This window comes from Ailuropoda melanoleuca, chromosome 7 (genome assembly GCF_002007445.2).
Source record: "Ailuropoda melanoleuca isolate Jingjing chromosome 7, ASM200744v2, whole genome shotgun sequence".
Taxonomy (NCBI): domain Eukaryota; kingdom Metazoa; phylum Chordata; class Mammalia; order Carnivora; family Ursidae; genus Ailuropoda; species Ailuropoda melanoleuca.
The window spans coordinates 66,257,287-66,283,647 of NC_048224.1; the positions used below are offsets into that span (position 1 = coordinate 66,257,287).

General features: G+C 37.2%; 1 protein-coding gene across 2 annotated transcripts in view; it reads left to right on the top strand.

The window, feature by feature from the left end:
* Positions 1-5,982: 5,982 nt before the first annotated feature.
* Positions 5,983-26,361, top strand: part of NUP58 (nucleoporin 58) — a 38,817-nt gene continuing 18,438 nt past the window's right edge. Inside the window, exons 1-9 of one of the 2 annotated variants that reach the window (XM_019801202.2) lie at positions 5,983-6,295; positions 10,932-11,074; positions 12,386-12,421; positions 14,931-15,080; positions 15,878-16,015; positions 18,390-18,500; positions 22,655-22,679; positions 23,778-23,843; positions 24,163-24,337. In XM_019801202.2, coding sequence (XP_019656761.1) covers positions 6,189-6,295; positions 10,932-11,074; positions 12,386-12,421; positions 14,931-15,080; positions 15,878-16,015; positions 18,390-18,500; positions 22,655-22,679; positions 23,778-23,843; positions 24,163-24,337 — 951 coding nt within the window. In that variant the 5' untranslated portion in view covers positions 5,983-6,188. The remainder of the gene's footprint in view (positions 6,296-10,931; positions 11,075-12,385; positions 12,422-14,930; positions 15,081-15,877; positions 16,016-18,389; positions 18,501-22,654; positions 22,680-23,777; positions 23,844-24,162; positions 24,338-26,361) is intronic. The other variant, XM_002920665.4, reaches the window with a different exon arrangement.

Below are 26,361 nucleotides of genomic sequence, written 5' to 3' on the forward strand. Positions count from 1 at the left end.
ATTTGAGGATTTGGAGGCTTCCTTCTCGTTCTGTCTTAAAGAAAATTACTCATCATTTTTCAATGTATCCTGATTGTGTGACTCTCTCTGAATCCTTTAGATAAGCAAATCGTGATGATTTACCTAAGTGGTACCCATGTTGGATCTTTCTGTCCATTCACACTGGCTATTAACATTGGTTTATACAGTGGTCGGTAGTGCTCTATTCTGTGTAATCCCTTCATTGAACACTGGATTCTTACGGGGTAAAACACGCAGCAGCTTTTTCTTCACAGTTACCCTTTAAAGCTCTTTGTTGTCTCTCCCTTTATCTATCGATAACTATATACCGATTACTCTGGGTTTTAGAAAAGTCTCATTTTTAGGAGTCAGAGTTCAGTCTAACATAAATATAAATTTGCTCCTATTCAAAGTTTCTTTTCCCCTCTACCTCCCTGGTTTGATAGCAGTGGGGTTGGAGGTGGGGAAGGTGTGGGGGAAATCTGTTTTGCCAAGTTTGTTTCACTTTCTCCCCGCTTGCTTACTAGCCTTTGCTCCTTGAGAGTTGGGTCTCAGATTCTCGTGCAGCAGATGCCTGAATGCCCCTCTGCCTCCCTTGGGCACTCAATCAGTTGGTTAGTCCTTCCCCCATCCTCTGGGACCTCCAGATCTTCTCAGTTCTCTAAAATGAAGGCAACCCTCTCCAGTTCATTTCTTACGAGCTAGCTGTTGCTTTCTGATATACTTGAGGCCTGGCTATTCCTTTTTGTCTAGATTCACTTGAAACTTTTCTGTATTCCATGTCTGTCTCCCATGTCTCAATAACAAGACATACCAGTAACTCTATCTTCCCATGTCTCCCCCACATACATTTTGCTTAAACTACTTTGAGAGGATTTCTATTCCCTGTAACCAAAAGAGGTCTAATCAAGCTACGGGAAAACCGATCAAAGAGAATTGAGGGAAATTTTGTGCATGCTATGGAACAGGCAATGAATGCATTTCTGCTTCATGAGAGTGGACACTGAGTCCATCAGGTACAGTGGCTTGTTTCCTTAAAATATGAGAGCAATAAATGCAGATACATTCTCCCTCTTTGGCTCCCATGTTTTTGAGACTAGAACCTGACTGTGCCTTCTGCTAGCATGTTTCCAAACAATTAGATAACAGGATATTTTGTTGTTGCCTTTATCACTATATTGCAGTCCTATAGATAATCTGGACCTTGGTTCATCTTGGATATTTCCTGTTTCTTCAGTAACACACGTAAAATGTATCTTTTCATGTGGGTTCCTACTTAAACTGGTATATTAAATTTAGCTATGAATAATGTAGACCCAACTATGATAACTTAACACAGAAGTTGATTTTTTCTTTCATTTAAAAGAAGTCTGAAGGGGAGCCTGGGTGACTTAGTTGGTTGAGCATCTGCCTTCAGCTTGGGTCGTGATCCCAGGGTCCTGGGACTGAGCTCCATGTCAGGCTCCCTGATCAGTGGCAGTCTGCTGCTCCCTCTCCCTCTGCCCTTGCCCCTGCTCAAGCGTGCTCTCTCTCCCTCTCTCAAATAAATAAATAAAATCTTAAAATACAAAAGAAGTCTGAAGGTAGGCAAACCATGGCTGATATGATGACTCTATGATACTATTTTTCTGCTACACCCTCCTTAGCATGTAAATTTCATTCTTAAGTTCCTCATAGACCAGGATGGCTTTTGGAGACCCAGCCATGTGTCTAAGTCCCAGGCAGCAGGAAAGAAGGAGGAGAATGGCAAAAGGGATGTATGGCAGCTACTCCTTTAAATGAGTCATGTTCATACATGAGATGAGTCTCATCTCAAGTCTCCCCCATACACCTAATTGGCCATAGGTAAATGTGTACCACACTGAACAATATTGGGATTTTTTTAAGGAAAAAGGGAAGCATGAAAATGAATGGCAACAAGATAGCTTCCCTTATTTATCTTATGCCTACATTGCCAAGTTTCTTTTCCTGATCTTATTCTTATTCATTATCATTATCAGGTCATGAAAGCAACCTTTTCATGTCCCATCCCCCACACTCACCAATAGGAACGACATAATTTCAAAACAAATGACCACACTTTAAATTAAATATAATTAGCTTCAGGATGCCTGGCTAGTTCAGTCAATAGAGTATGTGACTCTTGATTGTGGGGTTGTGACTTTGAACCACACATTGGGTGTAGAGATTACTTAAAAAAATCAAATGTTTAAAAATAAATAAATAAAATTAGCTTCATGTAAAACTCCCTATATTCCTTTCCTTTTTTTTTTTTTTTTATTTCTTGGGTGATGGATGAACACTTAATCAGGAAAACAGATCATAACTGGATCTATTCTTGGAAACTTTTGTTTTAGCTTTAGGCTCCAGCTTTTTATTATGAAAAATTTCAAACCTATAGAGAAGTTGAGAGAGCAGTACAATGAACAACCATGTATCTTTCTTGTAGAGTCACCAATTACTAACATTTTCTCACATTTTCATTATTGATCTATCTCTCCATAATTTTTGTTGTTGGATCTTTTGAAAACTTAATGGGATTTTTAAAAAGGAAGAACACTATCTAAATCTTTAAAGTCAATAGATCCCCAGGAATAAATTCAAGACAGAGGTCAACTGGTTATATATAAGCTCTAAATTATAACTTCTCTCTTGGATATTTCAGAGGATCAGACCATACATATTGCAGATCCTCTTAAATAGACTTAAGATTCCAACTTCCTTTCTATGTTAGAACCTCTCAAATGATACTTCTCAGAGTTATCCTGATCTAAACTTACCACGGAAACAAGCCTCTTTAGACATTTTAATGCAAGTTGAAATTAAAATTTTTTTACAGTGCTATTGCCTTTCAGATAATTCAGTTTGATTTTGACATTAACACTGTCACCACACAGCCAGTAAATCAGCAAAAGATGGGGTTTCTTAGCATGATTCTCAGAGAAAAACAAGGGGAAGCAAAGTGGTTTGCTTTATAATTTAGAATCTGAATCATTCGCTTCATCCTTGGAAAACAGTAATTCACATAGAATTGATACATGGGCTCAGGTCTCACAGTGGTAAAGAGGAATATCTGAAACATCCTTTGGAGTAGAATGTGTTATTCTAAATAAGTATGGTTAAGCCAAATACCCGTGCTCCATGGTTTTGCCTGGCTGCATAGGCTTTAGGCTTAAATAGGCATGAAGCTTATGTTGACATTTTATATCAAGCTTTCCACTGAATAACCAATTAACTGGTTTATAGAAACTGCTTTCTTTGGAGTTCTATTTCTGTAGAACAAAGGATGTAAAGCATTTTCTTGCTAATAGGACAAACAGAAGAAGCTATAGGAGAAAAGGTCTTTGAGATCCAGTCTTACACTCGGTGTATCTAGAGGCATGTAACAGATTGTAATACTACTGTTCGTTTAGACCACTTTCCATCTCTGCATGCTCCTCTCTGTGGCATCTTGGGAGTTACTGCTGCATAATTTAAACTACTCTGCCAACTACTAGACCAAAATGCCATACTAAAACTTTGATAAACTTAAAAGAATAATTTGTCAATTTGAGTGGCTCCCCAAAAACTCAAACTTTTATCTAAGTCATATTTCTCACTACTTTCTTTTATAAACTCATTTTTATTTTATTTATTTAGTTTTTTTTAAACTAGACTCAACACCCACCATGGGGCTTGAGTTCACAGCCTTGAGAATCAAGAGTTGCATGCTCTACCAAGACAGCCAGGTGCCCCTTACAAACTTATTTTTAAAACTGTTCTAGATTTACAGAATGATTGCAAAGATAATTCCTATATAGCCCACATCAGTTTCCCCTATTATGAACATATTAGTCCCTACTATATTTTACATGGTCTTTCCTTCCAGCTAATCTTACATGTTTTGTTACTTAACATATAAATTGTATGTGCCAGGCATTTTTTAAAAGATCTTATTTATTTGACACAGAGAGAGAGATTTCGAGAGACAGCACAAGCAGGGAGAGTGGCAGGCAGAGGCGAAGGGAGAAGTTGGCTCGCCGCTGAGCAAGGAGCCCAGTGCAGGGATCATGACCTGAGCCAAAGGCAGACACTTAACCAACTGAGCCACGCAGGTGCCCCTGTGCCAAGCATTTTGATCTTACTAATTTTATGTTGATATTCTTCAAAACTTTTGGAAAAAATATACAATGGAATTAAAAGATGTAGGGAGCCATATTCTATCTTCCTCCAAAAATCATCTGAATCTTTTTTTTTCCAGTGAAAGTACCCTAGATTTTTCCCCAATAGTCCTCTTGTTGACCATCTCATAAGTCTTCACTGATAGTAGCATTCCCTAGATCACTGAAGCTCTAAAACCCTCAATATTTTTTCTCCTCCTGTTCAATCACTATGAAATTTTTCTTTATACTACAGTTCAAATATGTTCCTTTTTTATTATTCTTATGGTAACTCCCATAATAGTTAAAATGTTATTTAGTTTTTAATTAAACAAACCGAGAGGTAACGTATTAAGTGCTCAGGCTGACATAACAAAATACCACAGACTGGGCGGCTTAAACAACAGAAATTTATTTCTCACAGTTTTGGAGGCTGAGAAGTTCAAGATCAAGATGACCATCAGCTGTCTTCTTGCCTAAGAAGGCTGCCTTTTAGCTGTGTCCTCAGAAGTGGAGAAATAGAGTTCTCTAGTGTCTCTTCTTATGAGGGAATTATACCGTCATGAGGACCCCACCCTCATGACCTCATGTAAACCTAATTTCCTTCCACAAGCTCTATTTTCAAACACCATCACATTGGAGGTTAAGGCTTTAACACATGAATTTTGGAGGGACACAATTCAGTCTACAGGAGGCAGCAATGCCTAACCTCAACACAGAAGAAAGTGCTGCTTTAAGAGGAGTTGTGAGACGTGAGCTTAGAAAGATTTGTCATATGGAGAATGAGCGCTAGACTAAAGAGCCACTGGGTGTTCCATCAAGGCAGTGCAGTGGTGAGAATTACGTTTGAGAGCAAATCTGGTGGTTGCTTATGGGATGAATTTTACTGTAAGAAATCGCAGATAGGAAAACCACTTGCGGAAATAATGTAACAATCTCTGAATGAAGACCCACAGTATGATGACAGCACCTCAAATGCACCACTGACACGAAGCCTTTCCTGATCCTTCTACAAGAGGGGATCTCTTCCTTAAATCTACATTTTTCTTATGTTTAAGAAAACATAAGAACATCATTGCTCCTGGAACCCTTAAATACCTCACTATATTGTGCTTGTTTCCGTACTTATCCTTTCCACTTTGCGGTTCCTCTAGCAGGTAGCAAAGAGGCGTCAGAGCAATGCAAAGCCCAAAGCCAGAAGGCAGCTATCAGGGCGATCTCCCGCCACTGGCCGGGGGTCCCTAACTCCTACCCAGCAGGATATACTGCAAAACTTCGTGGACTTGACCACATCCTTTGACGTCCAGGGGGTCTGCGCAGCACTACCAACAGGGTGACCCCCCCCCCACCCCAGCAAAGGACGCTCTCTGAGCCTTCTGGGTGGCAACTCGCAATGACTGCGCTTAACTGGCTCCAAACGCTGTGGAGCGGATGAACGAATTGTTATCGATTGATTTCCGAACTGTCAGGGAGCAGGCAGTCTCCCCGTCCTTCTCCGGGAAAGGACGGCAGCCAACCAAAGACTGAGCGCGCCTCCTTTTCTATAGCAGGCCTTGGATTGCTCAATAGGGCCTTCCCCACTCTGGGATTCCGCCCATCCCTTTTAGCAGTAGGAAAGGACATAAGCAATAATTAAGATTCAACAGCAATAAAGTACAGATTACGTCAACGCATACGCCAGTACAGGACTAAAGGAAAAGGTTTCGCTGGTCTTTACCGCTAGGCGCCTACTGCTTAAGAGGGCCGGAGCCGCCCCCATCCCACCTCCTCCCAGGATGCCTTGCGCAGCGCGCCGACCACCCCCATCCCTAGGTGCCTTGCGCGACGGGCTCGCTCCTGGTGAGTTACGTGCGCGCGGCAGGCGCCGGAACGTGCTCTCGGGTGGTTGCCCCACCCACTTTGGCCTTGTCTTCCCGGTCACTGGGGCTTGAAGTTCCCGCCAGGTCGCGGCTGGGCAAGAGCGATGCTACCCAGCTCGCCGTGGCTTTGAGGAGAGAGGAGCGTCCCAGACCCCTTGGAGCTTCCTGACGGCGCTGAGCCCCGGCAGCCATGTCCACGGGGTTCTCCTTCGGGACCAGCACGCTCGGCTCCACCACTGTAGCCGCCGGCGGGACCGGCGCAGGCGGCGGTTTCTCCTTCGGAACCGGGGCATCTAGGTAACCGAGCTTCCTCGCCTTCCCGGCCGGGGTTCTCCCCTCCCCGGCCGGGGTCCTCCCCGCGAGACTCTCGTGGGTGGGCCCGTCCTTCTCTCTTCCCGCTGGCTTCCTTTCTGGTGGGCCTGGAAAAAAAAAAAACACTTGAGCAGCGCCAGCCTCGTAGTCCTGCCGTTTGGCGGCCTAGTCGGGAGGGTGGTCACAGGGTTGTGAGGTCCCCAGAATCCACTGTGGTTCACACAGTGTCTCTACCGAGTGGGGTCTGGCTGGGTGAAAAGGCCCGGGATTTCACGCCGAGTCCTAGCAGTGCGGTAGTCTGAGGCACAGAACGAATGAACGACATTGTGGCTTTTTCTGGGGTTGCAGAAAAAGACAATAGAAAATTTTAAGGAGGACAATTACAAGATTATCTCTGATAATTCAGATTCCATTGCAGGATACAGTTTTGGACATTCCACCGCTTTAATGATTTTAAACGAGCTCAGGTCTTTGTACTTAATGGAACCCTATCCTTTGTTACTGTAGTTTCTTGTTTTAAATACGTGTTGCGTCATTTATTGGCGATAATTTTGAACAGTATGTGCAAATTAGTATATGAGTGTTGTGTTGTAATGACTCACATTGTCTTCTACTTACATTGAAAAATGTAGGTAGCGTATTTATCGTTTTTGTGCGACCTGCAAAACCACCCCTTCAGGCGGTGGCGAAATAAAGCTAGCAAAGGTCCAGAAAGAGACCTTTAAAATAGTTAAAGGTCATTTTCATGGTGAGAGATTTAATGTTTATCTTTTTAAGGTAAAAGTGGAGGAGTTCATTACATCAAGAATTGTGCATAGAAAGTGTTACAGGCTATCTCCTGAAGCTTGAGGGATGTGATTGTAGATTAAAAAGGCAAAAATATCTTCGTTGTATTAAAAAGCGGCAGGGGTGGGGGTCGGGTACAGACTACATAGTCAAGTAAAAGATCTGGGAATTTACCTTAATACCTCCTTTTCTCTCTGCACCCTTAATCAGCCAGGCCTGATAATTTTAATTATTCAGTTTCCATTTGCTTCACTTCCAGTGCCATCACCCTGTTGCAAGCTCTTGTCATTCATGGAACAAATATTTACTGAACACCCTCCTGTATAATAGACTCTGTTTTAGATGGTGAGATAAATAAGGGTCCTACCCTCTTGAAGCTTACATTCTTACAAAAATACTTAGGATTTCTTTCAGGTTTTCACCCAGTAACCCTTCTGGTATTTGATGAAAACTATTCCCATCATCTACTTAGATTAGTTCAATGGAATCGCAATTCCTGTCTCAAAAATCTACTTCGAAAAAAAAAAAAACTTTTTACCACATTATAGTCAGAGTCATTTTTTTAAAAATCCCATTGCCTTCCTTTAATGATTTTTCATTATCCTTGGAATGAGGTAAAAATAAATCTTACCATGATCCACAAGACCCAAATAATCTGGAACCTCTTCAGACTTGTCCTAAGCCCATCTCCTCATTTCATTTGCTCCAATTTAGTGATACAGACCTACTATGAAAAAAATTATTTCATTACAGGTACAGTCAAAGAAATAACTGAAACAGAGTTTCAAAGAAAGATATTTATCCTTAATTTATGTGATGCACTTTGATATTTTCTGTTGCATTTCATTTTTTAAAATGCCAGTTGTGATCTGTTAAATTGATTTTATACTAATGGATCCTAATATTAGTTTGAAAAATACTGCTGTAGCAACTTGGGCATTATCTCAGTTCTTCAGGTGGGCTTGGCCAAACCCTTTCCCACTTGGGGGCAGTTCTCTCTGATTGGAATTCCCCTACCACTTCCTGCCTCATATGCCAAGCTAGTGCCTACTTTTGGGACTCAAATGTTGACATCTCCACAGAGGCCTTTTTAGATCTGTAAGTGTAGAGGATGTTTCCATCTTCTTAGTACTCTGTAACATAACACTTTTCACAGTTGTAATCAGTTCATTGTGTTTTTGTTGACTTGTTTATTTTCTGATCCCAGCAATAGAATGGAAGCTCTGTGACAGCAAAGACCTTTTCATACTGGTTGTTGTATTTTTTTCCCCCCCCCCCGGTAGACACGGTGGAGCTCAGTACACATTTTTTGAATGAATGAATGAATGATTGATTAATCTGGAAACTTACTGAAGGCATGATCTGAGTCTTATTTACCACTCCATCCTCAATTCCTATGACAGTTCCTGGTACATGAAGAGGGCTTTAATAAATATTTGTTGAATGACTGAGTAAAGGAATTATCATTTATGAGCTAGAAACATGTACACAGTCTTTAGAAGGGCTTAGGTAAGGGGTACCTGGCTGATTCAGTAAGAACTGCATGAAACTCTTGATCTTGGGATGGTGAATTCAAGCCCCACACTGTAGTATAGAGATTACTTAAATAAAATTAAAACAACAAAAAAAAAAACCAAGTTTTTTAGAGTTTTAGGGTTTAGATAAATGAATGAAAGGAGAGACAGTCTAACATTTGTTTTGGTGGAGTACTGGTTTGGAGACCTGAATTCCCCTAGTGCCTTCTGGTGACTTAGTCTCTTTAGGTAAATCATTTTAGCGAAGTTACTCTCCAAGCCTCAGTCCCCACATCTGGAAACAGGGTTTACCTCACAGAGTTGTTGAATGAGGTAAAGCATGTAAGTACTTAGCATCATATCTGACACTTGGTAAGTTCTCAATAAATGTTACTTTCTGAGTCCACATTAGGGCATGCTGGAGAAGTTAAAACAATATTCCTGACCTGCTGGAGGCAGCTTGGCTTTTCTTTAACATATCCTGATGAGTCATTGGCAGATAATAGTGGCTTGAGACAAAACGTGGTCCTGTCTGGGGTAGTTTTTGTTAAACTAAGTAAATTTCTCTGCAGCAGAGAATTTTCTCTTTGCGTTTCTGAGTAAGAAGATACCACTTTGATGTATTTCTTTGCTAATGTTTTCACATTTAATTATGAAACACTTCATTGTGTCTTCAGTTATTTTAAGTTGTCAAGAAATTTTAAATATTTTAATGTCTAAAAATACATAATTTCACTGTACATCTTTTGTATATTTATGGAGTAGCAGTAAAATCAAATGGCATCACTGAATTATTTGGGAGGGAGGAGAGCATAATAACCATTTTCTTAATTTGAGGTCGTCAAAATTTGCCAATAATTGTTTATTAAAATACCTTTTTAATTCAGTCAATTAAGTGTTTAAAGATTTGTGCTTTGGTCTTGAGACTTTGCAACCCTGTTCTGCCAACCCTCTGTACTTTGCACACCTGTGCTCCTAGAGATCGTTTTAAAATCAGTGATAAACTAAGACACAGGGCACACTCCCTTTTTTCCCCCTATTTGGTGTTGATGGCTGATTTCAAGTTCTGTTCCCCTCACAGTGATTGGCTGGCGTAATACCTTGTATATAATGTGTTTAGTTGAATTTATTAAGTTCCTAATGATGACAGTAGTAACAGCATTTATTAAGTGAAGTTAATTCACCATGCATAATCTCTTAATCTATTGCAAAAAATCTGTCAAGTGGGCACTATTATTCCCATTTTGCACATGAGGAAATAGAGGATCAAAAGGGCTAAGTTATGTCACCCAAGTCCCAGGATACTGGAGAGCTGGTACTGGAACCCAGCCATAACACTGCTGCATCCTTAAATTGAAATGTCCCAGACTTTCAAGCTTTTTAAAACTGACCTTGGCTTCTGACAGTGATTGTGTCTGTATGGAAGGTCAGGCAGACGGAATGAGGATACCTATATAGGATGAATGGTAGCCGCTCCCATTATGTTATGTGTTAAAATCTCTCTTAACTCTCCTGCATAGCTTTTGGAGTGTCAAGTTGTCAGGATTTTTTGTTTATTTGTCTATTTGCTTTCCCACTATAAATAGCAAATATGAGCCCCTGAGTTTTGATAAGAACAGCTGAAAGTTGTGAACTTTGTTCACATCACTTGCTATTATCAGCTGTTCTTTTTAAGCTTTCAAAAACTCTGAAGAGAATTTCTGCTGATGAACACATAATCTGGGTAGAGGGTAATTTTGCTTTGTATTTTACTCTTGCCAGGTTATGTTTAGTCCTTTTCCTCTTCCCATCCCTACCCCAGTTCTTACTGCTGTTTTGGTGACAAGAAAACTAACTGCATCTTCCTCTTCCTGCCCAACTCCATGATTATGGTGATATAGCAACAGAGAGGTGGCAAAGACAATTTAGAATAACTTTTTTATTTCTGAGTATGTTTTATTTTTCTTTATATTAGTAGTAGGTGGGGGAGAACAAATGATTTAGAAGTGTAAACTATACATGAGTCATTCAAGAGGAAAATGATCCACATTCATAGGGTTTCTCTATGGCCATTTTAAAATACGCTAGCTTTCAATAAAACTTATAAAAGCAGAATATGTGTTACTGTTTATGATTACTTGGGATCTGAAATCTTTTGTATGTGACATTTTTAAAGAGAACAGGAAAATATTTGAATTTGGTTGGTTAAAAATAGTTCCTTTTGTAGTCTGGCAATATATTGAATATGTTAAATGAATACTTAACCTTGAAGAGTTAATTTTTATTTTTCTTAAGGAAATACTGGCTCTAGTAGACTTTATTTTGTGTTTTTTATAAACAAGCAACCCTTCTGTGGGGCTCAATTTTGGAACTCTTGGAAGCACTGCAACTCCTGCAACTACATCTGCTCCTTCAGCTGGTTTTGGAACTGGGCTCTTTGGATCAAAACCTACCACTGGGTTCACTCTAGGAGGAACAAATACAGGTAAGGATGATTGTCACATTTGCAGGGAGTAGGTATGGAATATTCTGTTTCAAGTTCTGTTCTGTGTCTTTTCCCTTTACAGGGATTGTCATTGGTGGCAGACCTGAAAAATGGTAAATAGTAAGATGAAAAAATATATAGGGATATGGAATTAATGTTGGATAGGCCCAACATTCTTTATAATCTATTTTAGTGTAAAGGAAAACACACATTTAGGGGCGCCTGGGTGGCTCAGTTGGTTGAGGGTCTAACTCTTGATTTCCGCTCAGGTCATGATCTCATGGTTGTGGAATGAGCTCTGCTTTGGGCTTTAGGCTCCTTGGAAAGTTGGCTTGAGAGTCTCTCTCTCTTCTCCCTATCCCTCTGCTGCGCCCCCCATACACTCAAACTTTCACTCAAAAATTAGTAGATCAATCTTAAAAAAAAAAAGGGAAGGAAAACACATTTAAAGAAATAAGGTCTCTCTTTTTTTAAATAACTTTTTTTTAATATACTTGACACACAGAAGATACACTTCTTTAAAGAATTAATTTAATTTTTATATTGGATTATATTAATGCAGTGTTTTACCTTGGTGAAGATAAGTCAAGTTTACCAATTTGGATATTTATTAATTTAGCATATGTGGGACGGTCAGAATCCTATCTTGCTATAACATTATAATTTACCTTCCTCGGAGATGTTTTTAGTTTTTGTATAATTAAAACAGTTGTTTCGATGGGGAAAGGGCAAGAGGTCAAGGTTTCTGGTAGACATTTCAATAATAAAAAGCTGTTTGTTTTTTAATACTTAACAGCTATTTGGTTATTATTAAGTTAAAAATAGTTTCACTGATGCTGCCATTCAAAAAGTTTACTTCTTTATTTACTCTATTCTCTACATTCAGGGCCCCTTGGTCTCTGTTACCACTTTTTGCATTGACCTTCCAGCTTTGATTGCAACTTTTCACAGCCACACATAGAAAATGTAAGAACTGCAGGAGTAAATATGAGAGCAGCCAGTGAGCTTCTGAGACAATTCTGTGTGCCAGTGTTTGCTTGGAGTAGCTTTTTTTGTCCTTGCCTAATGTTGCTACAAGCAGTAGTTGTTTGCATTTATAAATCTTATTCCCTAATTTATCAAATTATATACAGCCTGTAATATGAAAACCAGTGCTATAGGAAGAATGTTTGTATTAGTGGTTATGGTGGAAGATACTGGGTGTTGTGGTATCACACCCTGAGGATGACTTCATGTCCTGCCCTTGTGATAAACCCCCCAAAATGTCATCTTCCATTGATGGTTCAATTTTATTTCTCTTTCTGTCCCCAGGAATAGCAACAACCATAACTACAGGATTAACTCTGGGTAAGAATTTTTGAGGAAAGATCCCAGATCTGTGGTTTTCTACTTTTCTCTTTCTTAATATCTCACAGAGCTGGGGTATAGAAGGAAGCATGTGAGGAACCTGATATAGATCGCAAACACTGACTCATCACAGAACCTTTCAGTATTGGAGTTTTTAAAAAAGTCAATGACTTTTTAATTCAGAAAAAACACCTTAAATACAGAAATGGTTTTTCGGTGGAGATTTATTTCACATTGTATTTTGTAGTCATTTGAATCCTCTTAGTGAAAAAAAGCAACAAACTATAGGCCAGAAGTCTTGGAATTAAACCCTGCTTGTACCTCCAAATCATTGTGAGGTCTCAGGTAGTCATGTAGTATCTGGCATCTTTTAGTTATCTATAAAACGAGTGTATTGGACTAAAATGTTTTTGGATTTCCTTCCAGCTCAAAAACATCATAGTCTCTGTAGTAATATGCCAAAGGGAATGTGAGTAAGTAGGATGGCAGTTAATAATGTCCAAGGAAATGAATGAATGAAAGGACAGTGAGGAAACTCAGTTAAATTTATTAATTTAAAATAAAAATTGAAATTAACTAAAGAGTGGTGGACTTTCTTCATTTGGATGCTGCTCACCTGTTATCAGCAGAAAGTGTAACACATCTGTTTGCTACCAGAGTTTTGGACAGGATTGGCTTCAAGGGCAAACAGTTGGATTCTCTTATTTTCTGAGATTGTAGAACCCATACAGGATTTCAAAGCACTGTACTCTGGCAGGAATTTCTGGTTGTGGTAAGGGCAGTCCGAAGTTCAGTTTCTGGCAGCTGCTTCTCTCAGCGCCTCGAGGAGAAGCCAAAATACAGGTCGTTATGTATTTCTTTATTTAATGTTTTTTAGCAGCTACTACTTCCTAACTCTGTGGCCTTACATAATGCTTTGAACGTTTAGCATTAGCTGTTGGTGTGGTGATGGTACAGGTGGTGAGGATGGTACTGATGATGTCAAGAACTGCTGAGTACATGAGCAAGGCATTCAGTGGGTTATGAGGTGAAGGTGACTGGCAGGAATAGTAATATGTTCTTGTGTGATCTGGTAAATACTCTAACAAGTATGAAAGGCACCAAGGAAGGCAGAGGAAGATAAGCGTGGGAGTTTATATTGGGGGCAGGAAACATCATTCCTGATGGAGGAGTGGAAAGGCCCAGTCATAAGGGGATCCAGGGAAATAGGAAGAGTACTTGGTTCTTGGAGTTTAGGATTCAGAAGTGCGAATGATAGGGAGAGGGGGTGTGAGGAGCAGGTTGGGACTATATAGGAAAGGTGGTTGTGTGCCACGCCTTTCGACTCTATAGTGTAGAGATAGTATAGAACTAATAAGAACCTTTAGTCAGGGAGAATCACTGGGGTATTATTTTTTGTTGGTGTTCTCTCTCATTTTTAAGTAACTGAAATAATTCCAAGAATAGATTAAAGTTTAGAAGGACCAATAGCACAGAAACAAATTAAGAGGTTATTATAATTATACTTGAGAGAGAGATGACCTGAACTAAGGGTTTCGAGGATGCTTGTAATCCAGGGCTATTTCTGCAGTAGAATCAACAGGATTTGTAACTAGTGGAGTGCAGGAGAGAGAAGGGATGTCAGGGGTGATTATGGTTTCTGGCTTGAGCAACTGAGTGGACCACGGCAGGGGATTTAGGAAAGTTTTTTTTGTGTTTGTTTTTAAGAGGGAGATGTAGAGGTGCAAAGGGAAGGGACATCCAGGCCAGGGAGACTCCGGTAGGTGTAGATTTAGACCCATGTTCCCCTAGTTGAAATTCTGCAGTTGAAAAGTATGAGAGCAGGCCTGGAGCCATAAGCAGTATCATATAAGAAGTGAACAGAGGGGGACGCCTGGGTGGCACAGCGGTTAAGCGTCTGCCTTCGGCTCAGGGGCATGATCCTGGCGTTATGGGATCGAGCCCCACGTCAGGCTCCTCTGCTGTGAGCCTGCTTCTTCCTCTTCCGCTCCCCCTGCTTGTGTTCCCTCTCTTGCTGGCTGTCTCTATCTCTGTCAAATAAATAAATAAAAAAAAAATCTTTAAAAAAAAAAAAAAAAGAAGTGAACAGAGGAAGGAGATGGACAAAAGCAGACTGAAAGGAGTAGCAGAAGCAGACAAACACAAAAGGAAGAGGAAGCAGTAGAGAATGGTGGTTTAGCCTTGGAGGGGAGGGATGTTTTTCTGCTGAGTATAAAGGAAAGGAAGGGTAAATGCTCTTTTAGGTAAATCCAGGGGTAGAACTGAAATTGGATTTCAATATTACCACATTGATTAGACTTTATTTTGCTTTTCCTAAATAATAGCGTCCTCTTTTAAGTATCCGCCATGATTTGGTTCCAACTGCTTTATTTTCCTTTTTCGTACATTCCAAGTATCCTTCTATCTACAAAAGTAGGATCACAAACTTTTAGGGATCCTGATTGAAACTGGTATAATACATACACAGTTACGGTAAAATAGGATTTGTCTGTCTGTTTGTTTGACACAGGAACACCAGCTACTACATCTGCGTCTACAACGGGTTTCAGTTTAGGGTTCACTAAACCTGCCGCATCTGCCACACCATTTGCTCTCCCTATTACTTCTACCTCAGCTAGTGGTCTTACGCTTTCGTCTGCTCTGACATCAACTCCAGCAGGTAAGGCAGAATGGAAAAAGTCACGTTTTGTGGTTGAATTTTATTTTGTTTTTGGCTAGTGAATATAGGTATCCACCTTTATTAAAGATAACTTTGGTTTTGGAAAGTTTTTATTTTAATCACTCAGTGGGGGGGCGCCTGAGTGGCTCAGTTGGTTAAGCATCTGACTCTTGATCTTAGCTCGGGTCTTGGTCTCAGGGTTGTGAGTTCAAGCCCCACATTGGGCTCCCTACCCTGTGAGAAACCGACTTTAAAACAAACACTTAATCACTCAGCAGTTTTGAGCTACTAAATTGCTGATTTGTGAAGAAGATCATCATTGGGCTTTAAAGCAGCAGGGGCCATCCTAGAAGTTGATCTCTACAGAGCATAGCAGGGACAGGGTGAGAGGTAACATGTAAAACTGTTAATATCCACTTTGTTTTCAAGGAGCATTTTGGTGACAAGGAAGGATAAGAGTTTGCATAAACCGTGCCTGGCTTAGGATTCATTCCATTTTGAAGGCGAAGTTGGTGTCCTGGGTTGAAAACTCTTTATTACTGTCTAGAATCAGTTACCTGATACCATTCTGGTATTACCCAAAACTCTTATTTCTGTCACTAGCGTTTGCTTTAAGGTTCTATTTCTCTTTATTCTTAAGTACATATACTTTTATCTTTAGTGAGTAGTTTTCCCTAAGAGTGAATTTTATCACGGACATGAGGGGGGTTTTTTTTGGTGGAAGTGTTTTGTATTTTTTTCTGGTGTTCTTAGAAGTGATGTTTCCTTGTGAAGCCTTACAGTTTCACTTCTTACAGCATCTACAGGATTTACCCTCAATAATTTGGGTGGAACAACAGCCACAACTACCACCGCATCAACAAGCCTTTCCTTAGGGGGAGCCTTAGCTGGTTTGGGAGGTTCGCTTTTCCAGAGTTCAAATACAGCGGCATCAGGTAATTGATGGTGTTCATTTTCCGAAATAATAAATATTTATATTTAAATTTACTTTATCTGGATTTTGACCTTTTGAACAGACCACTTTGTCTCCTTAACCTGTATGGTTTTTGTTTAGTATGAAAACTGAATAAAAAGTAATGTTTTTCATACATAATTAGACATCTTAGCCATATTGTAGAAATAAATTTTTCTGTTTCTCAATATTGACTGACTAGATCAAGAAGGAAAGAAGAACCTATTTAAGGAGCCTGTAAACTATTGTAGAGAAACTTATCTTTTTAATAAATGGCAGTTGCATAGTCTTGGGTCATTTAGTATCTAAGTCCATTGTAAAACAACTTAACCTTTTAAGCCCTGGTTTTAAGAATGGCTTTCCATTACAGACATCAGGAAGGGGTATTAGCATGCTTTGAAGGCAAGGTTTTAGAACACAGGTATTAAATTTATGATAGGCAAAATACTAAAGTATCAATTCACTTGGCAGAGAATACTTAATATTTTGTCTTGGATTGATTTTTCATTTCATGCTTATTTTGAAATTAGCCTCATGTTAGGGATTCTACAGATGTTTTGAGGAAACATGATACTATATATAATGTAATATAATAATGTAACATAGGAGTGAGAATACTTGGTTATGTGGGAGAGAGGAAGGAGTATGATCTGGTGTTTTCTATTAAAGTTAAATGGTTCTTCCATGTACTCTATTCAGATACTAAATTTAATGAAGAAACTCCAGGTCAGTGGAATGGGAAAAAAAGAGTTGGTGAAGATAATCTGTAAAGATACGTAGCATTCAAGTTTGCAGTGGTCTTTCAAATACTTATTTTTGTCGCTATTGTCTAACCTTGTAGCTATTCAGAATGTCTTCTCATAACCAAATCACTGGATGACTGTAACATTTCTTTGCAGCATAAGTATTTAAACATCTCTCCCAAAGATTCCTGTGAGAACAAAACACAAAAATAACAGAAAGGGGAGGTGGAGGATTGTTTTTGTGTCTTGCTAATGAGTTTTTAGGCCTGTTCTAATTTTTTTGAGACTCTAGACATAGGTCGGTGCTTGATTTATGGTTATGCTAACGTAAAGATGCCATTGATTTTTTAAAAAATGGACATTTATTTAGCTATATTTCACACATTGCCAGTATTTAAATGCAGTTTTCAGTTATCCCATGCTCTTATCCAGTATATCCTACTGTTTCCTCTGCTTTTAAAGTAAATAGCATCTGTCCAAAAAGAACCACAGTTGTGTCAGCTTGGAAATGCATGGACTTCGATAATTTACCAATGCATGGTCTTTAAAATTTTTCTACTTGATTCACGAGCATACATTAATGACTTAAGGTTAACTATAGTTTAGCCCCTTCAGTTCCTTTTGTGTGAGGTAGGATTTAAATAAATGAAGTCTACTTCTTTCATTAAGGTTTTGTTAAAAAGGCTTAGGAGTTTGAAATATTGATGATGTTTGAACTGTAAGGCTTCCAACTCTTAGTTCTTTAAATTTCATTAATAGTAAAACTATTTGCTTTATGTTATACTGAAATCTTATAAATCATTACTAGATTATTTTATTTATCTGTCACTAGCTTTGTTGAGGTATAATTGAGAAGTAAAATTGTAAGATATTTAAGGTGTAGAGCATAATGATTTCATATATACATGCACATTATAAATGCCCATCAAGTTAATTAACACATCCAATGTTAGATTATTTTAAAAGTATACAATTCCAAAGCATGACTGGAAGACAAGAAGTATTCACCTGAAAATATACAAACTAAAACTGCTTTTTTAGGAGGGTTTAAAAAACAAGTAGTATGTTCACATTTATTGAATTAGCAGATACACTCTGACCTTTTTAGTAAAGAAAAATTGATAGACCCATAATACAGAGAACTAATGGTTGCCAGAAAGGGTAGGGAGGACAGGCAAAATGGGCAAAGGGGAGGGGGGTGGTATAGGCTTCCAGTTATGGAATGAGTAAGTCACAGGTATGAAAAGTATAGCTTAGGGAATATAATCAGTGGTACTGTAATACGGTTGTATGGTGACAGATGGGGTAGTGACACTTATGGTGAACATAGCATAATGTGTAGACTTGTTAAATCACTGTTGTATACTAATGTGACATTGTGTGTCAACTACACTTAAAAAAATTACCTAAAAAGTAAAGAAGTTAAAATTATATCATCCAGACTACATATACCATTGAATCCCAGCTCTAGATTTATTCCTTGTCATTTGTTTAAATCAAGTATGGAGAAAAATGGGATCCAACTTAAAAGCATTTGAGAGCTTTGGTCATTAAGGGAAAATCATTATAAAGAGTTTCAGTGAACTTTGTAAATTATATTTGGCTTATTTGTAGGACTTGGACAGAATGCTTTAGGCTTGACTTTGGGAACCACAGCAGCAACTTCAACTGCAGGCAATGAAGGCCTTGGTGGTATAGATTTTAGTAGCTCATCAGATAAAAAGAGTAAGTAATGTTATGTTCTAACAGTAACTTAAATTCCTATGTCAGGAACATTTTTAGTTATATATTCACTAGTAAAATTTTTACTTTTAAATTTGTTTGCTTTATATTTCACAAATTTTGTGTGTGCTGTGTAAGATTTTATTTTTGTAGAAACCTGAGTTTTGTATGTGCATATGTCTTATGTATCTATTTTAATGTGTGTATTAATATATATTCTTAAGTTGGGATCATGCACGCATATACAGTGTACAAGTTGACCCTTGAACAACATGCTTTGAACTGTTTAGGTCCACTTACGGTGGATTTTTTCCAGTAAATAACAGTGGAGTACTGTAAATGTGTTTTCCTTATGATTTCCTTAATAACATTTTATTTTATTGTAAGAATGCAGTATATAGTACATATAACATACAAGTGTGTGTTAATTGACTCTTTATAGTGTCAGTAAAATTTCTGGTCAGCAGTAAGCTATGAGTCAAAAATTAGGGGAGTCAAATATTTAGGGAGTCAAAAATTATGTGCGGATTTTCAACTACCTGGGGGGTTGGGACCCTAATCCCTGCATTGTTCAAAGGTCAACTGTACTGCTTTGTAACCTGTTCGTTCTCACGTATTATATCATAAGTATTTGTCAGTTCAGTAATTCTTTAGGAATATTTTACTGCTGCTTAATATCACCTTTATGAATCAATGCATCATTAGTCAACCATCATTGTATTATTAGTGTTTGTTTTCAGTTCTTTTATTCTGGGAAGTATCAACATATTGAGCATCTTTATAGGGAGAGGCAACATAGTATTGTAGTTTAAGGGTGTAGACTTGAGCTGAAATTGTCTGTCTTCAAATCTCCCCAGCTATTTACAAGCTTTGTGACCTTATTCAGGTTACTTATCCCTCTTTGTTTTAGTTTCTTTATCTGTAAAGTGGGGGAAAAGAACAGTGTTGGTCTGAGGATTACTATTTATAAAACTTCAGCAGAGCCAGGCACATAGTAAATGCTGTCTAGGTGTTTCCTTTTATTAAAAATTTTCATTCATAGTTTTGGTTATTTTTTTTTTTAAACAAATACCTAGAAACTGAATCATTGGGTTAAAGAGAAGGACAGTTTTGGAGACTCTTGGTATATATTGGAAATTACTTTCCAGAAAGGTTTTACCAATTTATTTCCCACCAGCTAATATGAAAATGCCCTTCTCTCTACGCTCTTGCCATGCTGAATATTCTTTTTAAAAATTACCAATCCAGATTCATTTTGAAAAGTGTTTTAGTTTTGTTGATTCCCTGTGCGTGATTTTTTGTTTTGTCTTGTAATGTCTCTTCTGCCTCTGATGAAAGCATGTTTCACTAGGGTATATACATGCATATTGCATTGAACCCCTCTGAAGAACTTAGAATGACGTAATAGATAAAGATGTAAAATATGCTGTGTCCGTACAGCTATGTGAGAGTTTTTTGATTTGGATGTGGTTTTTATTATGTAGAGATGCTATTCTAGGGTGAAGTACTGTTTTAAAAGCTGGCTATCCTAAAATCCTTTTAAACTTAGAAAATTTGGGATTATATTTCTTTGACTGAAAATTGATTTTTAAACATCGGGGTGTATCTCTTGTTTTTACTTAGTTTTCTTTGTAGCAACTTCAAAATTAGAAAAGTAATCTTAGATGTTTTAACAGCTTATTTTTTTACTTGGCTGGAGCTGTCTGGTACCCTCCACCTACTTCGATTTTAATTATGAAACTGTTTCTCTCTTTATTGTAATTGCTTTTAGGCTCCATGTAAAAGAGCTGATTGAGGCAAAGGAGTAGGAGAAATATAAGGAGTTAATCCCCCCCCATTGTCTTCCTCTCAGGTTGTTCCTTAGAGTTGAACAAAAGGAATATGTAGAGTAATTGCACAGGACTTGATGTCCCACATCCAGTTCCCTTTAACCTGCTGTACATGTGAAGGGGTTCTTTTTTAATCTATAGGATTTCTCTGTTTCTCCAGTAGCTATATCAATTAGCCTGGACCTGCAGTATTGGGTTTAATAGATGAAGAGTGGTAGGAAGCAATGTTCTGTAAGTGGGGGCAGCATGGAATAAGACCTAGAGATGAGGCTGATCTTTACTCTTTTGAAGAACTGCTGGAAGACCAGTGAGCTACAGCATGGGAAGATCAGATTCCAGACATCATAAAGGGAAGGGCCGTGTGTGCCACTTTAAGGAGTTTTATAATTACACAGAGGACAGTTGAGACCCACTAGGGTTTTGATGTGGATAATGTGACATGAGATACATATTTGAAGAAGAGCATTCTGGCAGCCATATGGAAGATAATATGCAGGAGGGCAAGAACAGATATGGAGTGCTGTTAGGGAGCTTTTATAGCAGTCCACAGGTATTACAGATGCAAAGCTAGATAGTCTAGTCAGGGCCCGTGGTAGGCTAAAAACAGGCCTAAGTTTTATATACACAGGTTGTCTGTATATAAACTTCTATAAATATAATAAAAATGGAATGTCAAAGAAAGAGCAAAATAGTACATTAATGAATAAAAAAGTTGCACTATTTCAAAAAAAATTAAATCCCTACTATATTACTGTGTCCTTCATCCAATCAAAGACCCCCATCTGTAGAACATGGGTACCAATTTCAGAAATGTTAAGCTATGAAAGAGAAAGATCTGAGAGTTAGTGAAATATGAAATATGGAAAAATAAATTATAGTTAAAGAGGTAAACAAAAGAATCCCCATGGACAAAGGCAAAAGGTAAATGAGAAATTGGAAGTAAAATACTTGATTTCTAGATGCTTATTTTTTCACATTTTAACATCTGAAATTGAGTTGTATCTTAAAATTAGGGTCTGATTTTAGAAATAGACACATGAAATATATATGTGCTTACTGTTAAAATAGCTCTTAGAAGTCAGTGAGAGACATTCCTCAAAGATGTACAAATAGCCTGAATAGGCCATTCACTAAAAGAGAAATATACTTGTTTAATTAACATTTGAAATGTTTTACTTAGTGCTGTCAGAAATATGAATTTAGAGTATAATGAAGTGGCATTTTTGTCTATACACTGGCAGTGATTATTTTTTTAAAAAGTTCATTGTTGTTTGGTGTGGTGGAAAAGGTATTCTTATTCATAGTAGGTGGGAAGATAAATTGGAACAATTGTTTTAAAGGATCAGTTTGATAATATATCAGAGGCCTTCCCTGATGTAATCTTTGACCTATAAATTCCTCTTTGTTTGGAATACAAATAAAGTCATGCACAAGTATTTGGAGATAAAGACATTGATTGTAGCAGCATTTATATAATGAATGCTCTTATGTTAGGAAGAGGGTTGGGCATAAAGGTTCTGATACAGCTATGTCATCAGTATTCTGTGGTCATTTAAAATCATGTTAAGTGACATGTAAAAGACTTAATTACAATATGCTGAGAAGATATGTTAACTTATAGTCCTGATTGCTTTTAAAAATGTGTGTGTGTAAGTGCAGAAATAGGTTGTAAGAGGAACCGTTAAGGTTCTCTGGTGGGATGAAGTTTTGTGTGTTCCTGTATTTTCTTAATTAAGCAGGTCTTATTTTGTAGTGTGAAATAAATTTTGGAAAAGTAGAAAGTTGAGTCATTGCATTTTGCTGACAGAGCATTTTTACTTTTCTATTTTTAGACATATACTATTAATGTGATGACCACTAAATAGGTGTTAGTAAAAAGTTGTTGATATATCTGCACACATTAAAAACTTCATCTTTAAAAAAAATTGCTGCTTTTGTAAAATATTTAGAGATGTCCAGGTAGTCTGACATATTTTAGCATTCTAAATGGGTAGAACCTGAGAAAGCATCAGGTAAGACTCTCAGGAGTTAGCACTGTGCAAGAATATTTTTCATGGAAGATAGTTAAAAGAGGAAGATTCTTGCCCTTGAAAGAAATAGATAAAAATCAGATACATAACTATGTGTTTATATGTACACAAATATGTCTCCATAACATGCTGTGTTTGGAGTTTGTGACAAGTCATGACCTCACATGATGTGTAAGAGGCAGTCTAAAAAATGCTTAGCAGTTTCTATTTATAGCTTAGTTTGTGTTAAATTAAAACTTGTGTTTGGACTACATTGTTAAATGACCTGTTTTTACATGAAGCTTCTTGAATTTTCTAGGTGATAAAACGGGAACAAGACCAGAGTAAGTTTACAATTTAACTTTTAAAATACTTTAATTGAAGAATTTTATTTGTTAATTTGTAGGCAAGTGGTATTGGAAGTAAATGAAACCATATAGGCGTTTAGAAGAAAAATTCTTCAATTCACTTTTTGTCTAAAATAAAATAATAAATATATGCTCTGGAAAGATTTTGAAAGGTCAAATCTTTAATTTTTAATCATTAGGAAAATTTATAACCAATTCTAGGATGTCTTCTGCTCAATTTATGTATAAATCACCTTTTATATATAAATTACTGTATCAGTACCATTTTCTGATGATGAAGAGGGAGAAAAGCCTCCATATACATCCATGTATGTTTGAATCAAGATCACTGTTTTTACTGCACTTATATTTTCTTACTTAATTTGTATTACATTAAATAAAACATTTGTAAATAAATGATCAAGTTCATGCCTCCAAAACATCTTGTGTTTATTTTAGCCCTATTACATGAATGAGAAAGCTGGAAGAGACTGCGGTTTGCTTAGGGTTATATCAAGGAAGTAGTAGCCGATCTGTGACTAAAATTTAACTCATAATTACATTACAGCATGCCAAATTTCACCTATTTCTATCCTTATTAAATGTTTATGATTCCCTTAGCCCATTCCTAAGTTTTATTTTGTTGAAGAATAAATTGAAATTATTAAAGTAAAATATAGCGAGCATCTTGTTATGAGAAGTTTTGTAGACTTTCTTTAATGCATGTTTTAATATTTTTAAACTGAATAAAAAGTCAGTCATAGAATTTTTGAGCCAGCGGAGCTTAGTTCAGTATTTAATCTGTTGTATTTTCTCATTTTTTTCTTAAACATTTGGTCAGATGCATTTATGTGTACTTGTGATAGATGCCAGTCTTTTTAGAAAAGAAATCTCCCTGTCAGATGAATTGTTAAAGTTATTTTAAAGGTCAGGAAACTTACAGTTTTTTATAAAGAGATTTGAAATCAACCATGAAAGTTATAAATGGGGAATATTTGCTTTATTTCCTCCCCTTTAATGCATACTCTAGTGGAACTCAGCTTTCAGCTTTTTATAATCTCAATGGCTTTAATACATCTGTGGCATTTTTCTTAGGGATAGTAAAGCACTGAAGGATGAAAATCTACCTCCTGTCATCTGCCAGGATGTTGAAAATCTCCAGTAAGTGTGTCAAATGTAATTAGATAAATCATGTTGAAGAATGTTAGAATATATTTTAGAGGGAACATCTCTTCTTCCTCTTAAACTTTTTAACTTGGGTAAAAATTTTAATATTTTTGCAAATTGAGAGAAAGCAGAATAATAGGAATTAAAATTTTGTCATTGTCATTCTGAAAAAAGCATGTGAACTGTAGATGAATTTTTAATATTTCCTTCTTAAAACACTAGGAGTCTGACCAACATAGTGTAAATATACTTTTTTCCTGTAGGAAACCAAAGGTGTATTTTTTTTTAAATTCAGTTTTATGTATCTTTTTAGGAAATTTGTGAAGGAACAAAAACAGGTACAAGAAGAAATTAGTAGAATGTCTTCAAAAGCCATGCTTAAAGTACAAGAAGATATTAAAGCTCTGAAGCAGCTTCTGTCACTGGCTGCCAGTGGATTACAGAGAAACACCCTCAATATTGACAAGTTGAAAATAGAAACTGCTCAGGTAAACTAACTTACAGTCACTTTATTGTAGGGTTTTGTTTTGTTTAATTTTTTTTTTTTAAAGATTTTATTTATTTATTCGACAGAGATAGAGACAGCCAGTGAGAGAGGGAACACAAGCAGGGGGAGTGGGAGAGGAAGAAGCAGGCTCATAGCGGAGGAGCCTGATGTGGGGCTCGATCCCATAACGCTGGGATCACGCCCTGAGCCGAAGGCAGACGCTTAACTGCTGTGCCACCCAGGCGCCCCTGTTTTGTTTAATTTAAGTGGAAACCATTCTTTTATAGATTATAAGACTTGATACAAATACACTATAAGAAAACCGTATAGCTTGTGTACTTTTAAGTTGCTGTAATAATAGTAGTTACTAGTTTTTATTGAGTGCTTGCTATTTATCATGCAGCATTTTAAGCAATTTATATGTATTAGTCCAGTTTAGTTTTCATGACAGCTCTATGAGGTAGACATTCTTACGTTTGTTATATAAATAAGAAAATGGGCAGAGAAAAAAAAAAGAATATGGGTAGAGAGCTTTGTTAATAAATGGAAGAGCTTGGGTTTTGACCCTCGTAATCCAACTCTAGAGCTGATACTCTTAATTAGTTTGCTTCACAAGAGTGCTTGCTGGCTAAATTGCTATATTATACAAGCTAGGCAGAAAAATATGTTTTTAAAAATCTGTCAGTGATTAAATAAAAACTATCGTGCTTTATAAATAATATTCTGATGACTTGCTAGTCTTATGTCTTAGTTAAAAATGTTAATGAGGCTCATGTTTTTTGTCATTCGTGTGTACTTGTTTTTTGTTTCTATGGTATAATAAATATAAAATATATAATACATTGTTTTTATCTACATTGTTGGGGAAGAATGGTAGATGATTTGTTTTATACTTCACAATTATAAAATATACTTGATCTGATCATGGCAGTCTAGAAATCTTTCACTGAAGTTTTCCCTCATCTGTTAATGAGCTTTATGTGACATGCCTTTTTAAAGATTTATTTATTTTAGAGCGAGCCAGAGAGAGAGAGGGTGCACACTCACCAGTGGGAGGGGCAGAGGGAGAGGACGAGAGAATTTCCAGCAGACTCCATACTCAGCAGGGAGCCAATTGCGGGGCTCGATTTCATGACAACTGTGCCACCCAGATGGCCCTGTAATACGCCTTTTTAAAACATGGGCTTATCAGAGTGCTATGCTTCATAAATAAAGTGATAATAATTTAAGTAAAAATTTTAAAGGTGCTTATATGTCCTTTTTTATTGCAATATGATTTACTTATAAAAGTCAGTTTCATGTATGCAGTGTAATGATTCAATATTTGTATATACTGCCAAATGACCACAACAAATCTGGTTAGCATCTACCACCATACTTAGTTAAAAAAATGAGAACTTTCAAGATCTACTCCCAGCAACTTGCAGGTATACAATACAGTATTATTAATTATAGTCACCATGCTGTACATTAAATCCCCATGACTTACTTGATTTAAAATTAGAAGTTTGTATGTGCTTATGTGTCTTCCAGTCAACTATTAGGGAATACCTTGTGATATTTTTAATAAAAATGTGTTACTAAAGTAGCTATTCTAAACTATGATATTTAAAAGGAATTCAGAAGCCTTTATTGTCTGCTTTCAGATTTCCTGGTTGCCTACGAGCTCTTTAGTTAAATATGATTAAGATATTCTCCCATGTTTCTTTTCCACTTATCCTTCTGTATACATCATCAGATACATATGTATCATCTTTTTAGGAGGAAGGAGATGTTATGCTTTTAGACAGTGGAGAATGTTTAGACTCCAATTAAACATTACATGAAATTGCAAATTTCTTATGTGAAATATATGAAATTATATGGGAGGCATCATTAGCACAGTAATGGAGGAGGCAAACTCAGGAAAAAGAGAAATGAATGCTAAAATGGGATCCACTGTAACGCTAGCACTGGGTGATTCTACTGATAAATATTTGTGGAATACCTTTTATGTACCAGACTTGTTAACAGTCTTTTAGAGAT